At 41.9% G+C, this 27,738-nt stretch overlaps 1 protein-coding gene and 1 long non-coding RNA gene across 2 annotated transcripts in view; one reads left to right on the top strand and one right to left on the bottom strand.

The window, feature by feature from the left end:
• OXSR1 (oxidative stress responsive kinase 1) overlaps nt 1-27,738 on the top strand; it is an 87,641-nt gene that overhangs the window by 56,767 nt on the left and 3,136 nt on the right. The window contains exons 6-17 of the mRNA XM_023921902.2: nt 5,895-6,004; nt 9,396-9,497; nt 12,145-12,278; nt 14,127-14,175; nt 16,778-16,843; nt 17,085-17,207; nt 21,747-21,782; nt 23,394-23,594; nt 25,034-25,110; nt 25,964-26,016; nt 26,341-26,409; nt 27,282-27,346. Of these exons, the coding sequence (XP_023777670.2) occupies nt 5,895-6,004; nt 9,396-9,497; nt 12,145-12,278; nt 14,127-14,175; nt 16,778-16,843; nt 17,085-17,207; nt 21,747-21,782; nt 23,394-23,594; nt 25,034-25,110; nt 25,964-26,016; nt 26,341-26,409; nt 27,282-27,346 (1,085 nt within the window). The remainder of the gene's footprint in view (nt 1-5,894; nt 6,005-9,395; nt 9,498-12,144; nt 12,279-14,126; nt 14,176-16,777; nt 16,844-17,084; nt 17,208-21,746; nt 21,783-23,393; nt 23,595-25,033; nt 25,111-25,963; nt 26,017-26,340; nt 26,410-27,281; nt 27,347-27,738) is intronic.
• Nucleotides 1,707-3,109, bottom strand: LOC111925529 (uncharacterized). The gene is made up of 2 exons (XR_002862280.2): nt 3,021-3,109; nt 1,707-2,778 (listed from the first exon to the last, which is right to left on the bottom strand). It is a non-coding gene; the product is annotated as an uncharacterized LOC111925529 (long non-coding RNA).

Genomic DNA, 27,738 nt, shown 5'->3' with positions numbered 1-27,738 from the left:
AGAAAAAGCAACTTGATGAAGGTGTGTCAGACTTTTCTCAGGTTCTGTTTGTAACCCTGAATTGGTATTTGTGTATATGGAGAAAGCCACTCTGGGAGCACTGTGAGTTGAGGTGGCTGCAGGTAAAGAGAGATCTGTGAGCTTGGGGGCATCTGCTGAAAGTGGGAATTCTAAAAATTCCTCTAATGGCTTTCACAAATTCCCAGCTTGAAACTCCTCTCCAGATCTTATTTTTACTCATGGCTCTATTTTTAACTGTATCGCTCCTTTGGCTTTCAAAAAGTGCATCCACTGAACCAAGGAGAAAATTATGTTTAATAGATCCAGCTGACCAGCGAGACCTAAAGTGAGGCGGTTTGCTTCTATCTGAACATTTCTCTTTTTTCCCCAAGGACACTGGCTCAGGCCTGTGGCTTGGCACCAAGTTTTTGGAGCCTGTTATAGTTCAGAGTGTCACTTTCTCAGTTTGAAGTGTTCTCCTTCACACTGGTTTAATCTGTCTTCTGGAGAGAGCAGGACTCTTTCCCAGATACCGTTGTTCTGGGCTGTGCTGACAGTGGTTGCAAAGTAAATGGAGATAGCCATGTTCTTTTGTGTTCCAGCCTCTCCATGGCAATTACTTCATTTCTTTTAATCAGAGCATAAAACCTCTTTGCCCTGGCATTTATCAGCTCCCTGGAGTCTAAAAGTGCACGGATAAAAACACTCTGTCAACATAAAACTCCATCGGCACCATTATTGATGCATAAACCAGGAGATGGCTTCTCACAGTAAGCAAGGCTTTGCATTTGTCAGTTTATTTAATTATGCAGGACCTATAAATTACTGCAAAATGAAGTGAACATCTTGATAGACTGGGAAGGGATGGGAGAGGTTGAGGAGAAACTCTCCCAGGGTACAGGAGACTTGCTCAGCATGAGCCACTCTCCAGCAATGGCATGATATGAGCATCCTACTGAGACTGAATGGAGACTAAATCTCTTTTTTCCCCTCATTTTATCCACTGCGATATTAAATAATGCTGTCACACACCTCTCTGAGATTGAATGTGATGATACAAGTGTCTGCTGAAGGCTGAGAGGCGCACATCCCTCCATGTGTGGGTTTTTTGGTTGTGGAGACAATAGCACAATCTCTTCAGGATTTAAAACCAGAGAATTCTCAACACGCACTCCCGAGAGGTGCCCGCAGTGTCAGCCATGGCCTGGGCAGGCCGTGTTGCCAAGCAGTTGAAGTAGATTGAGATTTCACTAAGTCGTTCAGGACTTGCTAATTGATCCTGGGCAATTTGCCTAACCCCTCTCTCTTTATCTATTTATAAAACGGGGATAGTTAAGGCCAGGCAAAACTTGTGTAACTGAATTTGTGTAACTTTCCACAAATCCATGCCAGCTTGTCACCGGTTCGCTGTGTTCCTGACTGCTCTTAATTCATGGCACTAAAATAGCGCTCTACATAAACATCGAGCTATGATGCAGGCAGTGTCATTCCCCACTTTCCCTTAGGAAACTCTAACTTTGGGAGATTAAATTGCCTGAACAAGGGGCAAGGCACAAATCTAACTTGGGAGGGGAGTGTCGATTGCAGGGCTTACTTGAAGACCCTGTGTTCTATCATGAACACCTTGGAGCCTCTTCTCTCTTTCAAAAAAAAAAAGGCCAAAAATATTTTTCTCTTTGACTGGTGGAGACTTCTGCAGCATTGAGTTGTGACATAACTTTTTCTTTATGTCACTTGTACTATCTGTGTTTCCTGAAGAGATGTTGCACTGTTTGATTGTTGAAACCACTTGTGAACGTCTCCGAGGGCAGTGGGTGGCGTCACCCAGCCTGGGCTTTGTCATCCTGAAGTTGATTTGTGAAGTAGGAGGACAAGTGTGCATTTACAGATCCAATAGCACTGTGCATCCATCTAGACTTTTAAAGGAAAGAAGCCTTTGATTCTTGTTCTCCACTAATCTTCCTTTTATCTGGTGTCCTACTGCCTGCTGCGTTCTCAGCACAAAATTGCTATTTATCACTCCCTTCCTCCTCTTACTGCCAGGTTCATTCATCTTCAGTGCTCTAAAAGCTTTAAGGTTTGCAGGAAAGCACCAAGTAAAACTGCAGATATTTTCTGACGGTGAACAACTGACAAGAAGGAAGGTGACCAGTGAAAAAAACACCTAGTGCTGTCTTCTGAAATGCTTTTTGTTTAAAGACAACTTGAAGAGATTTTGAAGTCAAGACTGAATTATTCTGTTTTTCTGCCCCTGCTGAAGTTGACAACTGCTTTAGGGTCTGATTCAAGCACACCAAACTCTGTAGGAGCCCTTCTGATATCAGCAGATTTTGGTCCTGGCTCTTAGTGAACATTCTTCCTTTCTTTCCCTTCTGTGTACCATGTCGGTAGCTACATGCAGTAGCAGTACTTGGGCTTTTTAGGATTAAAGTAATGTTATAATATGAAGGGACCAAGGAGGGATTATTTTTAACAGCTGACTTCTAGATTTGGATAAAGCAATGTAGAATATGATAGAAATGTATCTTCCTGAGAGACACACCTGTAGTGGTACCTGCTGTGATGTGGTCCTGCCACAGCTGAGTTTGCTGAGTTGTGTGTACTGGGTCTTCCTTTTCAGTTCTGCATTTCCTGAGTGGCCAGAGTAGTTTTTAAGTTGATGGTTTGGATACCTTAGGAATTGTTGCCTCATGGCATCCTTTTTCAAACACTGCTCTACAACTTCAATGCCACTGTAGAGTGTCCTGTAGGCTGTGTGGTTTGCAGCACGTGTTTCTGCTGGAAGAGACAAAATTTGCCATATTTTGTGCTGAGCTTGCATTAACAGAATTGACATTCCCATCCTGGATTGGTTTTACTGTGATATGATATATCACAGGCTGGAGATATACATCTTTATTTTTTTGTTTAGTTTTCTTTTTTTAAGCAATCTTTGGTTTAAACGACTGAAACAGCTCCAACGGCTGAATCTTTTCTACATTGCTTCAGAAAATGGGAAGAGAAAAAAAAAGATATCCCACCACTTCCATCCAGACACCCTGGAGACTGTTATTTGCAGTCAGATTGCTGGAAGTCTGCAGTTTTTGGGCTCCTTTAGGACATCTGACAGTCGGTGGATCCCCAGCAGTGGTGGTTACTGGTACTGCAAGCCAGGTCCAACCGTTTCCAATTCCTCCCTGTCTCTGGTGATTCAGTCCGTTCCAGTTATCACCATAGTGAGCCAATATAAACTACAAGCTGCCAAGGAAGAGTTCAAATGTATAAACACTTTGGAGCTATCCTGAATTTCATGGATTTTCCCATTTTTTTAGAGTTAAATTCATTTGCAATAACCTGGTTCTGTTTTAACCTTTCTGGGGGCAGAGAGACTGAGGCACAGATGGTCCCAACTGCTCAGAAGTAGGAATTGAACCCGAACTTGTAGCAGGGGCTGTGTTTTATTGCTTTGTGGATATTTCCTGAGAGCAGGCACATTCTTATCTGAATAGCTGGGCCTTGGATAAAGTTAGTAAGATGACATTTGAGAAGATGGTCCCAAAGTCATTCCTTACAGGGGAGTATCACAGGCTGTTTGAGCCTGTTTTAGTCCACTGGAAATGAGGGAAATTAATTGGGAAAATATTAAATAAATCAACCATGTAATGAAATAAACTTTAATTCCATTTAAGCTTTCTTCAGATGGCAGATGTAGGGGCCTGATTTCCATCTGGAATTTATAAACCCATGTTTGATGTGAGATGTGGTGAATACTGTGTGAAGGACTTGTGTTTTTACTTCTGGAATGCTTTTGCTTTGAATGGCATTTCCTTTCCCCTCAAAATGACTGCATGGAAACTTGAGGTAAGATAATATGTGCAAGTTCAAATACAGCACATCACAATAAAATGTTGATGGCACTTGGACAAGTTTCTGTTAGTATTATCTTATTTAAAAGGACATCTAATTGCTCTTGTGTTTAGAACAATAGATCTTGAGAGACTTCCTGTAATGAGCAGTGAAAGGGAACTTTACTCTGAATCATTTAGGGAGCTTCTGCAGTTTCTGAGAAAAGGAAAGGTGGTGGATACTCACATGGAAGATCTCAAAGCTAGGATCACTCTTGCAAAAAGTGGGTTTTTAGAGGATTCAGGTTGCAGTACTGGTGGGGACATTGATCCATCTAGGTGTGCTAAAACTTCAAGCATAGCAGGAAGCCAAGATGCCTTTGGGAGCAGGAAAAGAGCAGGACAGCACATCTGGAAGAGCTGAATTCTAATGATAGGCTTTCGTTAGTGCTGGTTTTAGTTCTGTGATTTCTATGCAACTTTCTTTAATGTCACTTTGCAGTTACCCATACCTAGTACTTCTGTACTAAGTTCCTGTCCTGGAAGTCTCTAACTGAAGTGAGCTGGAAGCTTTCAGCATATTCTGAGTGATCACTTCAGAGGAGTTTGTCAAATACTGCAATTCTAATGAGAAGTGATTTGTTGCACTGCTGGTGTGATGCAGAGGGAACTTGGGACAGTCCTCATATAGATACCATGACTTATAAATTGTAAGGAGGGATCTTATGTTGCAGTTGATTCTTCAATTTAGCCATGGAGTAACTCTGGTTCCTCTGGCCATAGAGGCAAAGGCTTCTGCATTTTGTATTGTAAACAGAGTTTCAAGAATTTTCAAACCAGTTGTGATCAATAATGGTCTGGTGTTATGTTAAATAGCCCCAGAATTTCAGAGATTTGCCCTCCAAGTCTGTCATCAATCTCAAAAACGGCATTTGAGATTTTGATTGCTTGTATTGTGTTTTAAAAAAAAAGTCTGTGTGTGGATAAAGTTATGGGGAATTGAGTTGTATATTGAGTTATAGGCCCATTGCAGGCCTGTAATTCAACAATACATAAATAGTGTAGTTTGGAGCAGATTGGAAAGAAATACTTAGAGTTCTGTGTTAACAGTTTCCCTGTCACTTGATTTTATCTTTTTCTTTTCTCCCGACAAAGTGCCATCCTCTCTTGAATAACTTGGTTGCCAGATCTTTTATAATGCTCTTCTCTGAACAAATACACCTTATCCCCTTGCTGTATGCTGCTGCTGGTAACAGATTCTCTTTTCCATTCCATTCTTAATTGCATAGAACATGAAGTTACAGCATAGTTTTCACATAAGAGTGATTTATTCCAAGAAATTCAACTACCAGTGAGTGCAAAGGGTGTCCATGAGCATCCTGGTTTGTGAAGGGTGTTTCAGGTGAGGTGATGCTCTGCAGGGTTTGAATCACTGTCTGTGAGGCTTCCCTGGGATGCTCAGGCTGCTCTGTGGCACATTCAGTATCATCAGGAGCCAGTCCAAGGTCCTGTTAAAGCACTGAGAATTTCAGCCATGGAGAATTATCAAATAAAGCATATTTTGGTAATAAAAAATCCGGAATAAGGGGCTGATACCTCAGTTAGAACAGTTAAATGTTTTCAAGGGACTTCTTCTGCACCCAGCTTGATTGCTGTGGATGTTAGAGGATGCTGCTTGAGGGTCAGTACAGTTATGTGTGTATGCAAATGTAAACACAGCTCTGGCTGGCAGGGCAGGTTTGTACAGCAGCAGGGCTGCTGGGGGAGTGTGGGCAGGCTCTAATGTGACCAGTGGGCTGTAATGGGAAGTGGAATTTTCCTCTCTGCCGGCCAGAGCTGAAAGCTCTGCTGTCCCCAGGAACTGAATGGTGAACTGCTGAATGGCAGTTCATGTACCAGCTCTCTTAGCTAACTGTTGATCATTCCTCCTTTATTAGGAAACCCCTCATGCATGACTGCACGGTCTGGTACTATTGTATGGTGGCTGGGAATACGAGGGGAAAGAAGGGACAGCCCCTTATTTTGCTCAGGATATGTTCTTAATAAATTCTGCTCTTGTTTTCTTTTCAGACTTTGGCGTTAGCGCGTTCCTGGCCACTGGTGGTGATATTACCAGGAATAAAGTCAGGAAAACCTTTGTGGGCACACCTTGCTGGATGGCACCAGAAGTTATGGAACAGGTAAATTATTTTTCCTAGTGTCCTCTGAGCTGATCTGCACCTGGAATTCCCTGCTATCAGCAATGACTATTTATTTCTAACTAAGATGATAATTTGACATCCTGAAGGGTTTTCTTAAAACCACAGGATTTTCTTTGACTTGCCTATTGCAGGCAGACTCACACTGGAGAATGTTAAGTGTTCAGTAGATCTTTGCCCCATTGCTTCTCTTTGGGCTTCTGCCTAAGGTGAGGATGAGACAGCTCAGTTGTTGCATAAAGAAGATTAATCTGCCCCTCCCTTTTGCATGAATGTGAGGTAGAATATAAATAGTTTCACACGTGGTAAAAACGCACATGCACAGCTCAGTAACGTGCTCTTCTGCATCTGCAAACAAGAATTTGAGGTAGTTGTGACATGTCAGAGTGGGGAATTTATTCAGTATAAAAATATGCATTTGACTTCATTCAGGTTTTTAACTTTTCTTGGCTTGTGAATATCTAAATGCTGAGGAATGTGTGCATCTCCCCCTTCTTCCTCTGCTCTTTTGCTGACTAAGAGATGTCATTATTTTTCCCCTTGCATAGAGAAATGTCACTTTTTGTCCTCCACTGCTTCTAAACTAAACTGCAGAAGCTTTGTCTGTGTGACTTCTGATGAAGGACACCTGGAAACTTTGTTTAATGTAAAATTGCTGCCCATTTCAGAGCAAGATTCACAGAGCAAATTACACCATAATCTTACCAAGGCATTTGCAGTAGCTGTCAGTGGCATTGATGTTCAGTGCCATGAACATTCCAAAAATTATCCCTCATCCCCTTAAAATCAGTTTGACAGAGGCCTGGGTTTCTGACAGGTGTACTAAGCAGAAATGTAACTGGCTATTAATGGGTTTCCATTTTTCTTTCAATTTTTGTTGAACAAAAATATTTAAGGATTTTTTTTTATTAAAGTAGATCCATCCTGATGGATTTCTACTTGCTGTTGTTCCCAATACAATATTTTTAAGCTTGGGAGGATCTTGAATAAGACCCCCATGTATATCTGTATCTAACATCAAATGCAGCTAAACACAAGTGCATTAAAGTGGTTTTTTTCCCAATATCTAAAACTCCCTGAGGAATGGAGATAATTTTGGAGTAGCTTAGATATATTATTGATGAAGGCTTGTTCAATGCTTGGCCTTTTCAGTGGCTCCCCATGGTGGCACCGAGGGGCCGGTGCATTCCAGCACTGCTGCAGCCTCCTCAGAGTCCTGCTCTAACAGGGAAGAATAAAGCCACAAATCAGGGCTGTTTTGCAGACTTGGTTCTGAACTGCTTCACTGTCATATTCTTCTGGATTTTTTTATTTAATGCTGAGTTAAAATAAATAAAAATAGAGTGTTTGGTGTTTATGAAGCTATATCAGCACTGTCCCTTGATTTTCTGTCCTGTCTGTCATGCCCAGGGCATGATCAGGCAGCCTGGTCAGGACCTGATGGTGCTGCTCCAAGTTCTTTGCAGTCCTCAGGACAAAAGGGAAAAATACCTTAAGGAAGGAGCTAAAACTGGGAAATAAAGGTTTCAGTGACAAAGTGAGGGGTGGTTCCCCACAAATATGTTTCCAAAGCAGGTAAGTTTTTATGGAGTGAAGTACCTCCACCAAGGCTGTGCACGTCTAATCAGCTGAAAATATCATGCTAAAACAGTATCTGGGATGCTCATGATGCTGATGTGAAATCCTTCAATGTCCATTAGATGATCTTGCTGCCTTCCAGCAGGTGTCACTCTGAGCCCTCGATCCAACCGGGAGCAAGGACAGAGCCCTTCCTCTAGGTTGGCCTTTCACATGTAGATATTACCGACCCAATTCCATCTGGTTTACTTCAGCACCATTAAATTCCTTCAGAATGTTAATATTTGATTGCTCACATTATCTTTTAATGTATGGTCACTTGGCAGATTTATAGCAAAAAAAGAAATTATGAGAAAAATAAATGTTGATATAAACTAACTGCAGGGTGGTGACTCATGTATTGGACAGATGTCAAGATGAACTGCTGCAGACAGTTTTGAGCTTTATAGCTTTCTCTTGCAAGTAGGATTATGTGAAATGAAATGAAAAAGTCCTCGCACTAAGCAATTAAAATCTTGTCAGGAAATGGAGAGTTGAATGGTGTATTGCTGTGCTGCAAGAGTAACTGAAAGATGGAGCTAAGAAATGCCCAAAAGTTATTCTTAAAATCTAAAAATAGTGTGAGAAGACAGAAAATTATACCTACAGTGTATTTCTTCTTGTCCTGTGCTCTTTTAAATGTTACTAGATATCTGTGCTTGTTTATTTAACTGACTTGAAAACTGCTCAAAGTCATGGCTTCCATAAACTGAGGCACTTCAGGAAACATTTCAGACTTTTAGGGCTCATGAAAATTGTGCTTATAGGGTGGAAGAAATCAGTGCAAGATATAAATTCCTGTCTCTATAACAAGTTTCAGTTCAGCTCTAGTATTACATGACAAATAGTGCAGGAGGGGTTTTTATTAGTTTGCCAAGGTCCAAGATCATCTTTAAGGTAGCTTGGGGAATGCTTTTTGGCTGCATCACAAGGAATGTCTTTCTGAAGCTTGTTAGGTTAGCTGAGCACAGGACCCCTGTTAGCTCTGCTCTGATTCAATTTTCATTTTTCCATAGTGTAGCGAGAAGAAACACAAACCATCCTGAGCAACCAAAACACTTTGATTTTTGGAGCTGCTCTTGAAGTTAGTACATAATGTCTCTCCCCTGCAGCGGAGAAAGCAAGTGCCAAAATATTACCTAATGATAATGAGGAAGTAACCGCTTTGGCATATGAAATATTTTTTCCTGTGCAGGAGGGGAAGTAAATGCTATAAATTTTCCTGAACAAGCCTGTGTTTAATGTCAAGTGCAGAAGCTACTCTTAATTAGTGGAGGGAAACATTAGTCTGCAGGCAGGAATGAGGGGCTTTTACTGGGCTGGTGTGTCATGGAGGTCCAGGATGGAACATATTTGCAGTCAGGTTGATTAAGTGGTTGACTAAAAGTGTAGTGAGGCGAGTGTCCCAAGGGGTAGTAGTCCATCTACTAACTCTGAGAGTTTTATTACACTGTGTAATGACTTTGTGTCTGTGTGTAGAAGTCAGAGCCTGGGTTAGCCCACTGCCCCTTTATGCTCTGCAGTGGAGTTTATGGCAGAGTTGTTCTAGTTGTACAGTGCATAGCCATGATTTTCACCAGACAGTGACTTCTAAAACACCTCCCTGAAGGTATGAGGAGCTGGAGGGAGAGAAGGGAGAAAGTATTTCCATTTCTATAGTGCTGGTCTCTCTGAATTTGTGGGGTAACAGTGTGTGAAAGGGATGGTAGTGTAGGACAGCAAGAGGCACATAATAACATCCTCTAATATTTTTCAGGTCAGAGGATATGATTTCAAGGCAGACATCTGGAGCTTTGGGATCACTGCTATTGAACTGGCCACAGGAGCAGCTCCTTACCATAAATACCCACCGATGAAGGTGAGCAGATCTCCAGATATTTGTGGAAGATAAGGGATCAGTGTGTTCTGTGGATGTTTCCAAGAATTTGGCTAGCATGTTGCACGGAAGAGTTTGTCCTCTCAACTTAGCACATTACATAGAAGAGTTTGTCCTTTCAACCTGCACTTGTGGATCATGATGTTCTTGGATGTGTCTTGAGTCACCTTTTAAAAATACGCCACTTCATCAGCATTATCTCAAACTGCAGTTTTTATTTAGATCCTGAGTCTCACCATTCTGAAGGAAAATGCTGTATGTTTTAAACCTCTGAAGTCAGCAAATGTTTTTAGGGTTAGAAAGAATGATCCAGAATGCCCTACGGGCACCCAGTGACATTTGGCTAGCCATTCTTTCTCCTGCCCTGATAATCCTTCTTAATGCCTCTCAGACATTCTCTTGATACCTCTCGTGTTACCAGTTATCCAAAAGAATGTTTAATTTTAACACTGACAATCCTGTCAATCACTGATCCAGTTCAAAGAACCACATCAGTGTGAAACTGTGGTATTTGCAACAATAGTATTTTATTGAGGTTGAAATGAAAGAAATGTTCTTATTTAAACCTTGACTCATCAAAATTCTTTTTCAAATATCTTGAACCTTAGATCACTTTATAAGTTTGCCTAACTCTCTGTTTCCTGACTCTTGAACCAGGAGCTGCTTCTAACATGCTGCTCTTTCAGAGGGAGGGTACATCTCAGAGTTAAGAGTTGACACCCATCAGCTGAGGTCTGAAGCATCCTGTCCTACTGAGTTTTGTGATCTTTTTCCTTATCTTCATTGTGATACCTGATGAGGCCTTGTCTCAATCACAAAACTTTTAAACCCCTTTGATTCACCTCTTGAAGGCCACTTTGATTCTCCTCCTGGGATGTGTGGTCCTTTGGATCAAACATGAAAATATGGAGGGTCTGTTCCACTCCCAAGGCTCATGGTTAGACCAATGACCTGGGATATGAAGCCTGTGGATGTCAGGTCCCTCCATTGTTGGCACTGGGAGAATGATGTTTTACACAGGCAGGTAGTGATGGGACAAAGGGGAGTGGCTGTAAACTGAAAGAGGTGAGATTTAGATTAGATGTGAGTAAGGAATTCTTTACTGTGAGGGTGGTGAGGCACTGGAATATGTTACCCAGAGAAGCTGTGGATGCCCCATCCTTGGAGGTGTTCAAGGCTAGGCTGGGTAGGAATTGGAGCAACATGGGCTAGTGGAAGCTGTCCTTGTGCACAGCAGGGGCGTTGGAATTAAATGAGCTTTAAGGTCCCTTCCAACCCAACCCATTCAATGACACTGTGGGCAAACTCCCATTTCCTAAGTTTCAACTGCTGAAGTGCTGTGGGAGTTGGATGTCACTTCTTCAGGGTCTGGGTGCATCCCCTCCCACACCACAGTTATGATGGCATTTGGAAATCCAGCTACTCCTAACTCAGAACAGGCACATCCATGTCAAATGGATGGACTTTGCACAGGTTTAACTGGTAGAACAGAATTACTTTTAAGAATTGTCATCTGTGTGCAGGGACTGTTGAGAGGCTGAGTAGTTCAGAAATGCCATTAAATTTCCTACAATATCAGTGGCTGTGGTAGAGCAAAGAGCAGTTCAGGAGAAGGTGCTGCTGATTTAGGTGATATTTCCTTCTGGGCTGTGATTATTGTTAGCATTTTGCAGCAGCTTCTGCAAGCTGTACTTCTTTTTATTGTGGTTTGAATGCACTGCATGAAGCTTTGAATACCAACATCACCTATTTAGTATCAACAGCACCTACTTAGTGCTGTCATATGCTAGATAGAACTGAGTCCCCAGTTCTGGGAGGTTTGGGTTCCAGTCATGCAGCCTGCAAGAAGACTTCTCTATTTTATTTATTGAATGTAATTGTATTGCACTCTGGATTAATTTTGTTAGGCAGCAAAATTACTCATGCATTAAGTGACCCTTCAAGGAGTGGGGAGGAAAGCAGGGAATTCTGTCATGGCCTGTATAATTTCAGCTAGATTGATGGGCTTTTGCTGCCCTAAGCAATATAGCTGTTGAAAGCTATTTAAATGTGCTATGTGCTGTTTCCTTTTCTAAAAATAGATATTCATCTGTATGTAGGTGACAAGTGGAAATGGAAATGAGTAATTTTCTTCCTTTCCTTCAGAATATTTAAGTGATGTGAGGGAAAGAATCAGTTTGGCTTGATGGGTGCTTATGTGAGGAATGTCTTCACCTGCTCTCACACTGGTACATGGAAATGAACTCGTGTATTTTTATATGTTGCCCCTCTGTCTTTAATTTGATTTCTAGCTAAGAAATACCTCAGAGAGGTACTTTGAATCAAAAGCCTTAAACAACTGCACATCTCGAATGAGGAAAACTGGTGAAAGTTCTACTCTGCTTGTGCTTTTATTCTCACAAAACAGACCTGAAAACAGATTCCAGCCTTGTGTTTGGCCCATAGACTGCAGTGTGGACCAAGAGATGGGATGGAAAGCAGTAACTTAAATTGTGGGTCTTTGTTGTTAACACATCCTTGTTGACTCAGACGCTTGATGAAAGTACTTGTATAAAATACATTTTCCCTAAGATCTGTCTCTAACAAAGCTCAAGGAAAATCTCATTGCCAATAGCAATAATTATTTCAGGTTTTAATGCTGACACTACAAAACGATCCTCCATCTTTGGAAACTGGCGTACAAGATAAGGAGATGCTGAAGAAATATGGGAAATCATTTAGGAAGATGATTTCATCGTGCCTACAAAAAGACCCTGAAAAAAGGTAAGAATGGATCACACCAAAATAAATTAAATATAAATTAAAACAAACAAGCAAACAACAAAACCCCATACTCAAAAACATCATTATGTTCCCTATTTTTGAAGTTGGTATACTCTGCCCCTCTAACCTTTCAGTCACAAGGAACACAGCAATCTTGCTGTGTGGCAACAAATTCTCTTGGCTGTCCTTACTTTTATGGATAAATGTCTGGCACTGTGCCTGGCCAGGGCACACATTTTCCATTTGGGTTAATGAGAGTGCATCCCAGTCCACTGTCTGGGCAGGGCCATTTTCCCTTGGCCACCTCCAGCAGGTGACTTCAGTTCATGTTTTGTTCCCAGTCAAAACTGCTTTGTGTTTAAAAATCAGAAATTGCAGGTTGGGCAATATGGTGTTTACTTGCAAAACTACATAAATAAACTTTTTGAAATTTGCCAGTGCAGAGAAGGCTTTGAGTGTAGTTTTGACTTGTTTAATTATATGTAATATTTGGTTTGGATGGAAAATCAGGAAAAACACTGGCAAATTTTACCAACATGTTTTCATCAATACAGGTTGCTTAAGTGACCTGATGACACTTCCAGCCTTCCTTGAACAGTATCTTGACTACTCAGTGACGTAGGAAATATTACCAAGGGGATGGTGTGTGTGCTGTGCCATTTTTTAATGCCTCTTAGCTTGTTTTTTTTCTTTTCCTCCTCAGTAAGCAGACATAATTCTGGGAAGGAAAAAGTGCTTTCATAAAATAATAATAATGAAGACATTTTTCAGTTCCCTCTTGTGTCAGACCCAGGAACACAGGCTTCTCACGCACTGTGCAATGAGTCTCTCTCTACTAACAAGCATTACACTTGAAATGCATAATGAATCCTGTGGAGTGCTTGATAAAAGTTGATAGCTGGGGTTTTTTTTCCCAGCATGACATTTTTTCACCTTTCTAAAGCATATCCTGTCCTTGCAGGTTAGGATGTGTGCTGATCAGATTAAACATAATCACTGAGTTTTGGCACACCCCTCCTCTCTCCTCAAGCACTTCTGGCAGACACTGGCATCATCCTGACTGTGGAAGCAGGGGGTTGGCAGATTGCATAGGAAGAGAATTTAGTGCAGTTGCTTTTTCATTATTTTAGGGGCTTTCTTCCTCTAAGGTGGATGCCTTTTGTTGGAGTAGTCTGTGATGAAATAAACCCTGTGATGAATGGCCTTTACAAGTCACTGATTAAACTCTGTTACTATTTAAGCACTGTTTGCAGTGTGGAAAATGCTGTAAGCTGACACTTTCTTATGTAGGCTTGAGTCTTTAGCACATTTCTCCTAAACCAACCAAGGGATGTCTTTTGCTTTCCAGTATTTATTCTGAAGTCTGACTTAAAGTGGAAAGTAGTTTATACTTGTTCATGTTCTTTTAGACCAAGATTGATCATCCTGCCTGTGTTTAATAGAACTAATTACACACATTTAATGAGGTATCTCTGAAATAACTGTTGTTTGCACAGGGTGATCACCACACTCCAGTGATGATTTTGTGATTGCCATTTTGAGTAGATTTTTTCAGTGATCCTGTTGTTATCTAAGAGTCTCAAGTTCAGCATCAAAATGGGAGCAAATTCTCCCACCAGTCCCAAGTTATTCATTGCTTTTGAACAGAATAGGCCTTGTTCAGAATACACTGAGTAATTTAAAAGATTGCTGGTGTAAAATTTACTTGGAATACATTGATTTTAGGGGAATTATACAGGAGAAGCTGATGCCCTCACGAGATGCCAACAAGCTGCAGCAGCCTGGAAGACCGTTGGGTTGAAAGGGAGCATTTATAATTGTCTTTTCTACATCTGTTTTTATTGACAGACCAACAGCAGCAGAACTCCTAAGACACAAATTTTTCACAAAAGCAAAGGTAAGAAAACACTTCCTAAACTGATTTGTGTAGAGGCTGTGGAAAGGACTTTTCAGAAGCATGATAGGTGTGGGTGACAGCTTTACTGGCAGGAGTGTGGGCTCTTTCTCTTGGAGCCAGCAGAGCTGAGTGAGTTGAATGGGTCATTGTGAAGGAGCAGAATAAAATCCCCCTTCTGTATCTAATCTGTATGCTGTTGTTAACAGAAATTATCTAGGAATTCTTGAGCATTTAAATGTCTTTCAGTGCCTTTTGGGTTTGTTCTTCCCTTGTAATGGTGCCATTCTGGCTGCCTGTACAACCATAAAGGTTTCTGCTGCCATGAGTGTAACTTAGATTTTCATAAACTCCATAATCAATCTGTGTGCAAGGAGCTGAATGAGGCCCACTGTGCAAGAGCTACCTAAAGATATTTCACCCTGTGTTGCCTTATGGAAAGTGAAGATCCTGTGATAAGAAACAGTGGGAAACTCCCATTTCTAGCCTTGGAGTGAGCTGCCAGCGGGCATTATGTAATTACTGCCTGGAGATTAGTGCATATGCAACGTGCGAGGTCTTCCTGTGGGAGACAGACAGCAGTGACACAGGGCAGGATTTGCATTTCCATGGGCATGGGGAATGTTTTCTGTTTGCTTATTTTTTTTGTGATCAAAGTGCATGGGATTTATAGCAGAATACAGATTAAACCATCAGAAAGAGACTGCATACTTGGCATAGCACAGCAGCATCACCAATTAATCAGAGTAGTTTTCAACTCCTGGATTAAGATGCTTAAATGGAATTGGCCACACCAGGTATCAGTACAGGAGCTGGATAACCTATTAAAGCTGACAGGAATCTTAACAGGTGCAACTCGGGGGGAGTTCATGAGTTCCTCTTAATGAGGAGAAGCACAGGGAGAGGTGCTGATCTCATTAGTGACCAGTGACAGGACCTGAAGGAATGGCCTGAAGCTGTGTCAGGGGATGTTTAGTTTGGATATGAGGGGGAGGTTCTTCACCCAGAGGGTGGTGGGGCACTGAACAGGCTCCCCAGGAAATGCTCATGGCCTCAAGGCTGCCAGAGCTCCGGGAGCATTTGGACAACACTTTAAGGTGGGATTGTTGGGGTGTCCAGGAGTCAGGAGTTGGACTCAATCCTTGTGGGTCCCCTCTGACTTAGGGTATTATGTCATTCAATAATTCTATGAACCAGGGAAGTCTGGAGGGTGATCCAGTTGATGAAATGCAGAATTTTGCTTTAGGGCAAGTTTAATTAATATCTGGGCTCTCGACAGTATTAACAGGGGTTTCACTGTCCATAGTGGGATTTTAGGCAGCTGCTTAGACTGCATCTGTATGCTGGATGCACATTTGGTGTCCAAAGTGACAAGATGGTTTACACATTGCTGACCTTTCTCCATTTGGTTCTGTGAGTTCTGGTTCATGTTACACAATTCATTGTGTGTTAAATCTCCTTTGTGCTTTTATTAAGCTGCTGGAGAGTAACATATTAGCATGGGTGGTGATAGAAAATTAACATGATTGTAAATGAGGCAGTGCTTAACCCAGCACCTGAAGTGCAAACATGTGCCACTTCACACTTGGGGTTAAATTACTGTCACACATCACCCACTGCCAAACTGACAGCTGGAACTTGAGGGCTGAGATGTGCAGCTTCTATACATCTATATTGAGTCATATGTTTAAATACCATCTAGGTTATGTAAAAGTATGGTTTGATAATGCTGAGAGCCACTTACCAGGAATGACAGAGTGTGTCTTGAGACTCTCCATCCTGCCAGCAAGCAGCCATCCTGGGGGAGTTCTGGGAGCTCTGCGTGGGCAGGGACAGCAGAGCTTTCCAATTGCACTGGTGTGATGTGGAATACCCATCCAAATACCAGGGTGCCGGCCTCGACTGCCCTGCTTCCCCTGCTGCCACAAGTTTGGCCCTACTCTCAGCAGTGAGAAAATTGTATTCTCAGGAGCCCACACTGGCCAGCTTGGATCTCTAGAGCAGCCTTGCTGAAGAGGAAATTTAATACAATAAAGTATCACAGCAGTCCCCCAATATTCAGTCTGTTGTGATCACTGCATGTACTTCCTCTCTAAACATAAATGCTGTACATTTCTTCAGCCACTTTAAATCTTGCTGCCCAAATTTCTCTTTACTCCGGAACAGAGGGATTCCTGCATCCCAGCCTCTGAGGTTTGCCTTTGACAGTTGGACAGGCATAAATTTAGGAGTAAGATAGAGGAAATGGGTTGGATCCAGGTGGTGTAGTATCTGCAGGTGGAAGAATGCCAAATGCCTCAGCAGGGTACCAGATACTGCAGTATAATATGTATGTTTCCAGATAAATCAGAATAATATCCAGCTCCTCAGTTGTTAATTCCATGTCACTTTGCATAAGGAAAGTGCCACTATAAACTGAAAAGGTTTTTAGGATTAAATATCACATACTGCAGTAGGGGAGTGGTTAATATCCTTGGGGGAATGGGGATGAAACATGTGAACCACTTTCTGCTAGAAACATCTTAACAGTTACTTTATCAGAGACAGTGAAGGCATCAAAGGACATTTTCAGCAATGCAAATGTTTGGTGTTCTTTTCTTTGCAGAATAAAGAGTTTTTACAAGAGAAGATGTTGCAGAGAGCACCAACAATCACTGAAAGATCCAAAAAGGTACCGAAAACCTCCTGGGCTCTTGCTGTTACAGTTGTACCATTTTTTGTGCTTGTATTCACATTTTTAATGATAACTACTGCAGTACAGCTTTTTTTAGTTAGAACTATTTATTTCAATAAAATAATCAGACACCATGGCAGGTGATGGAACCTGAAGATGTTCTGGTGCTGTTTCTTCTAAAATCAGCTGTAGAAACTGTTTGCTTGAGATTTAAGTTCTGTGTCCTTGTGCTGAGCAGGTCCGGAGAGTCCCAGGCTCCAGTGGGCGTCTTCATAAGACTGAAGATGGTGGCTGGGAATGGAGTGATGATGAGCTTGATGAAGAAAGTGAGGAAGGCAGAGCAGCAATTTCACAGCTCAGGGTGGGTCCTCAAACTCCACTGGCTCTGTTTGGTTTGCAGCTGTGGTAGGTCTAAAAATATTTGGGGAGCACTTGGCCTTAAGCATGATGCACAGAAAGCTGTAATCCCTTTCCTCGAGTTGGGAGCCAAAGCAAAGAAAGCAGACTGAAGGTTGAAGACATCATATTGATCTTTTCTGTCATTGTGGTGGGGCACAGCTGGTCTCATTCAGGGATGTTCAGCATAATTGGAAATGTTAATTCAGACAGCCTGCTCCAGCTCAGCATACTAATACACTGCAGCTAGGATATTCTCTTTAAGGGTACTGACTGCTTGAGATGCTTTCTTCTGGAAATGTCAGAAGAGGTTTTATCCTACTGCCCTCTCCAGGATGGAACTGAAATCAATAGGGCCTCTTCTTGTGGCTGATTCCTGAAACATGCAAGGCCTGGTTCTGCCCCCACAGTTACACTGAAATCGATGAATCCTGGTAGAAAACCTCACAGCATCCCTGAAGTCACAGGAGTGATTAGTCTTGTGCTTGAAAATCCTCAAGAAAACACCACTTTCCCCTCTCCCAACACATACACAAACCCCCAGCAACTCAGAGGAGTAATGCATAATGATCAGATGAAAAATTACAATGAATTTTCAGGTTGTCTGAAAGCTGTCACCTATGTGGATTTTGACTATAATGGTTTGCCTGGTCCCTTTTCACTACAGCAGGTGGCTGGATGTGGATTCTGTGTTTTAATCATCCTGTAATTGAATTAGTGAGACAGTGAAGGATTTTTAGAGAAAGCATTTCAGTATGAAGGGGAAAAAACATTGGTTTGAAGCATCTATTCCTTTACAACTTCTGTCATTTCTCTTTCATTAGTCTGGCTTCTGTTGCTGTTGTGAATAGACACTTAAATATTAAATGCAAGATTTTGCATCTTTTCAGCTTTTTTTGAAATGCTTGGGTTTTTAAAAACCACTTGATACAGTAAATTCATTATTTGTGACAGCAGCTCTTGTGACTTCTTAAAGAGCTTATTGTGTCCAGCTTATTATGCATGATCAAGGAAAATCTCTTGGTACAAGGTGGCTACTGCTGAAAGTCTTTGATGCTTTATAATCTGAATTCTTCTAAATTTCTTTTGTAGGCTAGAATACAATCAAATTTTAGGGGGCAATATTGTCAAAGACCTTAATACTGTTTCAGAGATTATTTAGAACTTGGTGTATCTTGTCTCAAAGCTCAGGATACCACAACTTAGCACTGTTTACTGTGTTTTGAACAGTACTTACTTGTTTCATTCCTCTTAGGCAGGAAAAAAGTTTGACACACATGTTTACAAGCTCCTTTTCAAGACAGTTTTTCCTTGATGCTTTGATATATTTTCCTTGTACTTGTGCTGCCTGTCCCAATCACTCTCATTTGGGTTGTGCTTGGCCATTACTTGTAGGTCTCCCATTCAGCAAAGCTTTAGGATGGATGTTGGAGTGGTAGGTCTTAATTCAGTCACCTCCCTGTAGATGTGTATTATCATTTTGGAGGAACCGCATGTGTAACACAGCACTCTGGAGCCACCTGTATGTTTCAGGCTGTCAGGAAGGGCACTGTGGCACCTCACACCTCACTACATGTCTGCCTGGGTACTTGAATTTGATTCCTTTCCAAGCAGTCCAAGACTTGTATCCAAACTGCCAGGTTTTCCCATGAATACAGTGCTGTTATTGAGGCTTAGTGTTTATCCTGTGGTTTTGGTCATATTTCAAACACTTGGTATCAATCTTACCTGTCTGTAAATCCCTCTGGAATTTTAACCAAGCTGTTGGATAGAATAATTTTTGTTAACTAGGTGGCAGCTTTTTTTCCTGCCCATTGCAGTGGGAATGAAGTAGAGAATTTTTAGAGGTCCTTTCCAACCCAAAACATTTTGTGATTCTGTGATTCCATCTGTACCTGCATTTTACTGCTGTCAGCCACAAAGTAAAAGGAGGCCCTGTGGATTGACTTAATGTGCCAAAAAACAGAAGAATTAACCTGCATAAAATCATCTACATAAATGAAAAGTGTTGGTATTTTTTACTTGTTTCCACTTTACAGAAAAAATAGGGTGAATTTAGTATGTGCAAACATGTATTTTACAAGTTGCTTCCTAGGACTGTACCTGAAAGCAAGCAAATATTTATGATATCAAGAGTAAGAAATATCTCTTCAATTCATTGAATATAGTGACTTGCTGGGTCAACATTACCTTTTGGATATAAAGACCTTCTGAACTTCCTCTCTGCATTTAAGACCTTGAATTCAAATTAAAGCAGTTGTGCTCTGTGAGCTTTTAAATTGTGCACCTTCTGTTACCCAATAAATCTGTGCAGTGGTGGGTTGTGTGGTCACATTTTTCTGCTTACTCACATCATCTTTGATTACACAAGCAAAAAATTAGTTAAGAACTTATCCCCAAAGGCATCCTATTTGTGCCTTAGGTAAATGTTTTTTAATGTTTGTCCTGTTTTCTTTCTGTCCATGTGTTTCATAAAATCATAGTATTGTTAAGGTTGGAAAAGACCTCCAGGATTGTTGACTCCAACTGAGACTGGAACCACTGTGTTCAGCCTGTTCCCAAGTGCCATCTCTTCATGTTTTCTGAACACCTCCACAGGTGGTGACTGTACCACTTCCCTGAGCACCCTTTCAGTGAAGAAATCTTTTCTAATATCCAATCTAAACCTCCTCTAGTGCCACTAAAGCCATTTCTTCTATTCACTTGTTACCTGGGAAAAGAGCCTGAACCCCACCTGGCTGTTCCCTCCTGTCAGGGAGTTGTGGAGATTGAGAAGGTCCCCCCTGAGCCTCCTTTCCTCCAGGCTGAGCTCTCCCAGCTCCCTCAGCTGTTCCTGGTGCTCCAGAGCCATTCCCAGCTCTGTTCCCTCTCTGGACTCGCTCCAGCCCCTCAGTGTTCTGCTGGTGAGGGGCCCAAAACTGAACACAGCACTCAAGGTGCCTCAGCAGTGCTGGGTACAAGGGACAGTCACTGCCCTGGTCCTGTTGGCCACACTATTCCTGATTTGGGCCAGGTGCCATTGGCCCTCTTGGCCACCTGGGCAATTGCTGGCTCACATTCAGCTGGCTCTCACTACTTCTGTTTGACATTTATCTGGATCAGTTGTCAGCTGAGGGGCAGGGCCAGTGTTTCCATATTCATCTGTACAGTGCTTAGCACACTGATCTTTCAGACAAGTTCATTTTGTGTAATTCTTTGAGGTATCCAGGTACTCTTGGATATGAGCTTTGTTCCTAGAAGAACACTCCAGCAGCTGTGGCCTGTGGATCAGGGCTATTTCTGTGGCAGCAATGCCATGTTTTTCATCCCACCTGGTACCTGTCATGTGAAGGCTGAGCACACTGGGATGGATTTCAGGCTTTACCTTTCTGGCTGTGTAACTTTTTCCCTGACACTGCCTACACATAGTCATGCTGAGGGATCTGTTCCTTCTCCCCCTATCCAGAGGCATTTTTGAAACTTGTTGTTCTGAGAGTAAGACTTAAACTTTTCTCACAAGAATCCTCTGAGTCGTATATTATAAATTGCTTGATCTGCACTCATTAAGGTACTAGCCTCTATTAGTGGAGAAACTCTCTCAGAGTAGGGGCATGATGAGCATTAATGTTCTGCTGTCCAGCTTGTACTGTCCTAACAGCAACCTGTTAGACCATTATGTAGAGAAGGAACAGGATTTTTTTTATTCCCAACATGGACCAAATCATCCCACCTATCTCCCACATTGTAATTGGACTTGTTGGAAGTCAAAGTTGCAGTCTCTCTTAATTGCAGGGCATTACAAGAGTACTTGGTAATTCCTCTCTGCTCATGTGAAACAGGTGGTACAGTGTTGTTTATTTTACTGATAAGCAAAAGTTGGTTGTGTTGCTTTGCCTGCACTTTCCCCTTTGTTCCACTGGCCTCTTTGTTTCACTGCTAAGTGTGCACCTACCTGTCAGTTCTCTGCTTTCTCTCACAAAGAGCACAGCAGAATGCAGGGTCCAAGAGCAGGGAGAGAGCAGGCCAAGGATTTCCTTCTAAAAAGCAGCACAAGCAGGGCTAATTCCCCCCTTCCACCCTACAAAGGTTCTGTATGTTTTGAGCAAGTTGGTTTGGAAACGACCTCCCTGAGTAAGTGAAGGAAACTCGTTTTGTGGCAGAATTCTTTCTGCCAGGCTTGAGTAGCTTAAAATGGATTTTCCTATCATGATGTTTAAGTAATCTGATCCAATCTGAGTGATCTTCAAGAGTCCTGGATTTTGCTAATGGCTAACAGTGATAACAACTTAGGGTATTGTGTGCCACTGTGAAAATACTGACTGCAGGGTCTGAAACGTGTCTGTGCTGCTGGGTGGAACAATATGACAAAAAATTGTGTAATGTCTCTTTTATCTTGCATCCTAATACACGTGTGACTTGAAACAATTATGTAGGTTTCTCATGTTCAGTATGGTTCTGACAAGTCCTAGTCAGTAGGGCTTCACTGTGGTCTAGGCAATAACATCTTTTTCTCTCTTTTTTTCAGTCTCCGAGAGTGAAAGAACCTGTACAGAATTCCGAGGTAAGTTATAATTGCAAATGGTTTCTTGAAAAGATGACTCCTAGTTATTGCTGTTGTTTCAAGGAACATGCTTTATTAGCCTTTGAAGGCAGTATTGTTGTATCTAGCTGAGCTGTTTGAAGAGCTCCCTATAAAAGGAATCCTTGGCTGTGTAATGCCAAGAGCTCTTCCTGAGGTAAGTTTGTTGTATGTCTTGTTAGCTTGCTGTGGCAAAAGTCTGTTTGTTGCAAGGTAATTAATTGGTCACAAGACTAATCTAAGCAAAACAACTGTCTTCTTGTTTCCTCCTTTAAAAAAAACCAAACTAAACTACACAAACCCAACAGAACACAACTTTAGGATGTCTGGTTTGCATTGTCTAATTCTCTGGTTTGGAACCCTGCTCAGAACCATGAAAGAATCCTGTAGCAATATTTAATTGCAAACACAACTTCAGTTGCAATTTATCATCTTTCTTCAGTTCTGAGCTGTTTCTTCCATTAGGAATATTAGTATGTGTCATCTTTCAGTGATAGGGACAGCTTATCTGCCAGAGACTGTGCTATGTCTGTCTTTTCCCTTCCCCTGTTGAAAGATAAACAGAGCTGTCTCCTAGAAATTTGTCTTGGGTTGGGCTGTCTTGTTCTTCATTTGTTTCCAAGAAGTGTTTGTAAAGGGAGATTTTGAGGAACACCACGGTTCTGACACTGTAATTTGACATAAATGCTAAATTAAAAAAAACCCTGAAAACCAGAATTCCTTTGGAAAGAATTTTCCCACTGGAAGTCTCCTGTCCATGTTTCCAGCATTGAAGGTGATTTATATTTCCTACAACCTGTCAGAGTAAGCTGGAGGGCACACTGAAGTGCCATCAAGCTGACAGTTTTTTGGCTCCCATGCCAAAATTGGTTTCTCTGTACTGAATAAGAAAAGGTAAAAAAGAGATTAAACTTCCATTTAGCTCTTTTTCCCACCCTCAAATTAATTTCATATGCCTTTTTATTTTTTTTGTTTGGTTCATGGTTTTGTTTTTTGCAAGAGACCAAAGTCCAATCCAAATCTTCTCTAGTGTGATTTGAAGAACTCTGAATTCACTTTCCATTGATACCCAAATTACTCTGACAATTGCTTGGTGAAAGGCTTAGTTGTCAGTAGTTATCTCATTGCTTTGCTGAGGTTCCTTCTCTGAAGGGAGTAAGTCAAAGCAGGGTAAGTCAAAGCAGGGTGCTTGGCTCTGAGAGCATGGCTACTTGGAAATACAAGCAGGACTCAGATTCCAGGAAAGAGGGAGACTGAAGGATAGGGTGCTCGCATCCCATCTGGATAGATCTGTATACATGCAGCCTTCCACAGAATGTCATTTTTGTCCAAGATCCACAGCCATGCTGGTATCTTGGTTTACTGGTGAGTAAAACTTGCAAATGTCAGGTCAGAATGGGTCCCTGAACATAATGACACATTAAAGCCCTGAACACCAACTTGGGATCAGTATTAATGTCCTGGAGGCCTGGGAATGCTCTTAGCACTGAACTCTAAGTGATTTATGTGGCAGACAAGCACTTCTGGGAAAGCTGGTGCTTGAATCAGAACTCTTGAGTTCCTTTTCTCACTAAAACTTCTTTTTGCTTGCAGCTGTTTCCATCAGCTGAGCCTCCAGGTCCTTCACTCAATGCTCCAGCACAAGCACCTACTGAACTACCTCAGGCAGCAGGACAAGCACCTGCACAACCTCCAACTGCTGTACCTCCACCCAGCCAGGCTCCTCCAGCAGCCCCAGCAGCAGCAGCAGCAGCAGCAGCCCCAGCAGCAGCAGCAACCCCAGCAGCAGCCCAGGCAAGAGCAGACACCCTCCCTGCCAGCTTTTGGGTTTGCCCGTAGCTGATCTATTCCAGATGTGCTACAACAATCTGAAACAGTGGAAGTTTGACATATTCTTGGTGACATTAAAGTAATTTCAATACTTAAATCAACCCCCTTCAAATCTCTTAAAAAAGGCCAGTATTTAATCCCTGAATTTTATCCAGCAGTTGAAAGACCAGCAGCAGTGAAGGCTGGATATGCATAGATATAGGCTTGGGATATGCACTAGCAGAATATCTGCCACTAGTGCCCAATTATTTATTGGTAGCTTGTCCTAAGCTGAATTTCATGAACTTGTGTCAGTGTGTTCTTCTCTATAGCTCTTAGTGTCAATGTGCTCTATTTTATAGCTCTACATATGTTCTTCCTGACAGCTCTGTGTGAGTGTGTTGTTCTTTATGGCCCTCCTCTGGTTCTTGTTGCTCACTGGTTTGTATTGCAGAGCTCTGGGTTTCTCCATGAACCCTTGTTCATTTTCACTGACCTGGCAGTTTTCAACAGAAACCAGGTTGTGATCAGAAGCCCTGAGCTGCATTGCTGGAGCAAAAGCACCTTGGAGTAAAATGCTAGTCTTAAACAAAGGCTTATTTTCTTTTTCTCTTGTGAAAAAACAAGTGATCTAGATTGAGACTCCTTGGTCAAGGCTTCTATGCTTAAATGATCAGCCTGGTGTTGTGTCTGTCTTGTTCCTGCAGGTATAAAACCCTTGCCTCAGCATGGGCAGTACAGGTGACTGACCCCTCTCTGTTTTATTCAGGTTTTTTTGGTGGAGAGTGAATAACACTTAGGTCTGTACTGAAAATATCACCAGTGCAGGGCAACTCCTGGATCGTCTATACTGGAAATCTGCTGCTAGCCAATATGAAATTATTTGATTACATGTTCCAATAGTTACTCAGAAATAATTTAGAATTGAAAATAGGCAGCTATAAAATTGCTGCTAGATGCTCTTAAAGGCTTTGATTTCAGTGGGAAAAAACGGTAACTGAAAGTACATGCTAATCTGCCAATTAAATTTTTTCCTGATACAGTTGTCAGGTTTTTAAATCAGATGTTTGGGGCAGGGATTAAAACACAGGAAGTCTTGAAGCTGTCATGAATATCCAAAAACCTTAAGTTTTAATGCAAAACAAGTAATCTTTTTACATTTTGCACTTCTGAAGTCTCTTGCCATTTTGGCATTTCTCAGAGTTTTGCAGCTTTTGCTCTTTTCAAGGCAATTGCAGAGACTCTGCTGTTTAAGTATGAAGTTTTCCTGGTTCATTGGTCTGTTGTCTTTCTCACTGTAGTGCCATGGTTCCAAAGATGAGTTAAACTTTTACTTGTATATATAGTTGATCAAGGTTATCTCTAGTTTTAAAACCAGAACAAGGAATTGTTAACCTGCTTAAAATGATATAATCCCATTGCAGGCCCCACCTACAGCCCCTGCTGCAGCTCCGGTACAGGAAGATGTGAGAGTCCCCATCAACCTTGTATTAAGGTTAAGGTAAGGACACAAAACTGACCTGTTCTGTTAACATGAGCCTTTGTTGAGAGGCCCACTGGCACTCTTCTGTGCCTTTTCATTAACAGGGTGGTGGTTAAGTGCTTGTCAGCTTGGATTTCATTTGCTCTTCTGAAACCATGACCTGGAAATGCATCCACTTCAGTTTGGCAAAATCTGTGTATTGAAAGAGGTTTTGATATTTGTGTAAACATTGCTAAACTCTCATGGAGAGGAAGGAGGAATTAGCTGGGTTCCCTAAAAGGATTCAGGGATCCAGGGATTCTGGCCTTGTGCTGGATCATCTTAATCTTCACACACAGCTTCAGACTTCAGCCAGTTCTGAGTGAAGAGCTTTTACCCAGTTCAGAGAGTGGATTCTGGTCTGTGTCACTAGAAACAGGCAGGATCACTCAGTACACACACTGCTGTTTCTCATTAAAAGAACCTGCCTCTCATCTCTGGAGGCATCCTGGTTGTTGGTAGGCATTGGAATGGGGATTCTGAGCGTCATTTCTGTAATGTGTGTGTATCTGTAGCCAGTGAGCACTTCCCTCCTCTGAACATGTGCTCCAAGGACACCTCTGCTGAGGGATGTGAGTTGCTGAGACAGTGGAACAACATGGCCTTGTACCAGAGAGGTGGCACTCACTTATCCTGGACTGGCCCAGGCTCTGTCAGCCTGGGAGGCGGACTGTGCTGCTTCCACATGCACATCCAAGTGATGAGTTTCTGCCTTTGAGGGGGTAGAATGCAGTGAATTCAAAGACTGATTATTCATTGACAGCACTCTCCTTTGGCCACATATCATGTCATGAAATGGTCTCTTTTATATAAAATTCTCTTATTTCCACAGGAATTCAAATAAAGAGCTCCATGATATTCGGTTTGAATTCACCCCAGGGAAAGGTGAGCTGGTGGGAAACTGCAGTGTGTGAAGGGGAAGTTTGGTGTTGTGCTGTTGTGTGAGTGTCTGTCCACAGTGCCTTCCTAAAGGACTTGTTGTGGTTGGGCTTGGAGCACTCCTGTAGAACTCAAATGGATATGGCTAAAGTGAAGCCCTTCAGTGAATTCCAGAGTTCACAGCACCTGGTGTGCACCCTGGTGTCTGTCTTTTATAAAGAGCACTTCTGCTATTTGGTTTGTACAAGCTCTTTTAGGTTTCTCTGTGGTGCCTTCACCAGCTGGACAGTTTCTGCTCTGTGGTGATGGCTCTTGGTTTTTTCTCAACAGATACTGCAGATGGTGTGTCTCAGGAGCTCATTTCAGCAGGTCTTGTTGATGGCAGAGATCTGGTAATAGGTAATTACAAAATATTTTTTCTGCTCTAACTTTTCCAGTCATTTTTTGCATTTAAAAATGACCTGATTAGTGGGTGATAAGAAAATTTCCTCTGGCCTTGATTTTCTACCCCAGTGGCCCTGCACAACTGCTGTCAATTCTGGTGACAGTTCTGTGCCAACATGTAGGCAACCTCCAGTTCACAAGAAGATGATTTAGTTGGTAACACTGTGAAGCAAATGTTCCTTGTAATGCAGAATGAAGTCTAATTGATTCATTAGCCAGATCATTATCATCTAAAAGAGATGCATCAGCAAACTGCTGCACAAGCCTGTCCTGCTCACAGGTCCTGTGCAAGAGAGCTCTGGGACTGGAATCAGCCAAGCTTTTTGGGTTTAATTAGGGCTGGGAAAGGAAGTGTGAGGTGCACATGGCCTGGGGCAGCAGCATGAATTGTATAGGGAGGAACAGCTGCCTCAAACAGCAGTTTGCTAAGTAAATGTATCCTCCTGTGCAGCAGGTGAGACTTTTAACTGTCAGACTGCCTGTGTATTCCAACTGCAGCAAGCACAGCTGTTCCTTGTACACAGGAAGGCAGCTAGTGCAAAATTAACTGGATTTCCAGATGCAGTTGGGCATTATTACTATTGATCCCATCACATCCTGGGAAAAATAACTACCTCTGAAAGACTAATGTAGTAACAATAACAGCGTTTTCAGAGTTCAAAGCTTTAGGTTTAAGTAGACTGAATCTAATTGAGACCTAAACCTTTCCTTATTTGTGTAAATTTCAAAGTTTGTTAAGTAATAGAAAGAGGACTAATGAGTTTGGAATGTTTTTCTACAGCCTGTCCTAATATTTGCCCATTTTCTTTGTGTCTGTGTGATTTCAGTTGCAGCTAATTTGCAGAAAATTGTGGAAGAGCCCCAGGCAAACAGATCCATCACTTTCAGACTGGTATTTATTCCTGTTCCCTAATTGATCAAGCTGTCCCTTGAAAGGAGAAGGCATTGCATGTAGATGTTTACTGCAGGCACCTGATGTATGCACTCGAAATCCTCCCTTCTTTCCCAAAGCTTCTTACTGGTTGTATAACTGTGGGCACTGCAGGCTCCCTGCTTGTATCCTCTGAGCAGCACCTGGGATAAATAAGCATGAGATGATGTGCTAATTAATGTATATAAATGCTGCAAAGGGGTATTTTTGGGGCTTGGGATTTGCACTTGCAGAAATATTTCAAGGCATGTGGATGGGCTAAGAATTGCCACAGATTCCTTTCCTGGAGGAAGAGAATGAGGGAGAGTCCAGATACATTGTCCCTGAGGAGGAAATGGGGAAATGAAGAAGAA

The sequence above is a fragment of the Cyanistes caeruleus genome, chromosome 1 (genome assembly GCF_971803275.1).
Source record: "Cyanistes caeruleus chromosome 1, bCyaCae1.hap1.1, whole genome shotgun sequence".
Lineage (NCBI taxonomy): Eukaryota > Metazoa > Chordata > Aves > Passeriformes > Paridae > Cyanistes > Cyanistes caeruleus.
Note: the sequence above shows the minus strand (reverse complement) of the source record. Positions and strands in the feature narration are given on the sequence as shown.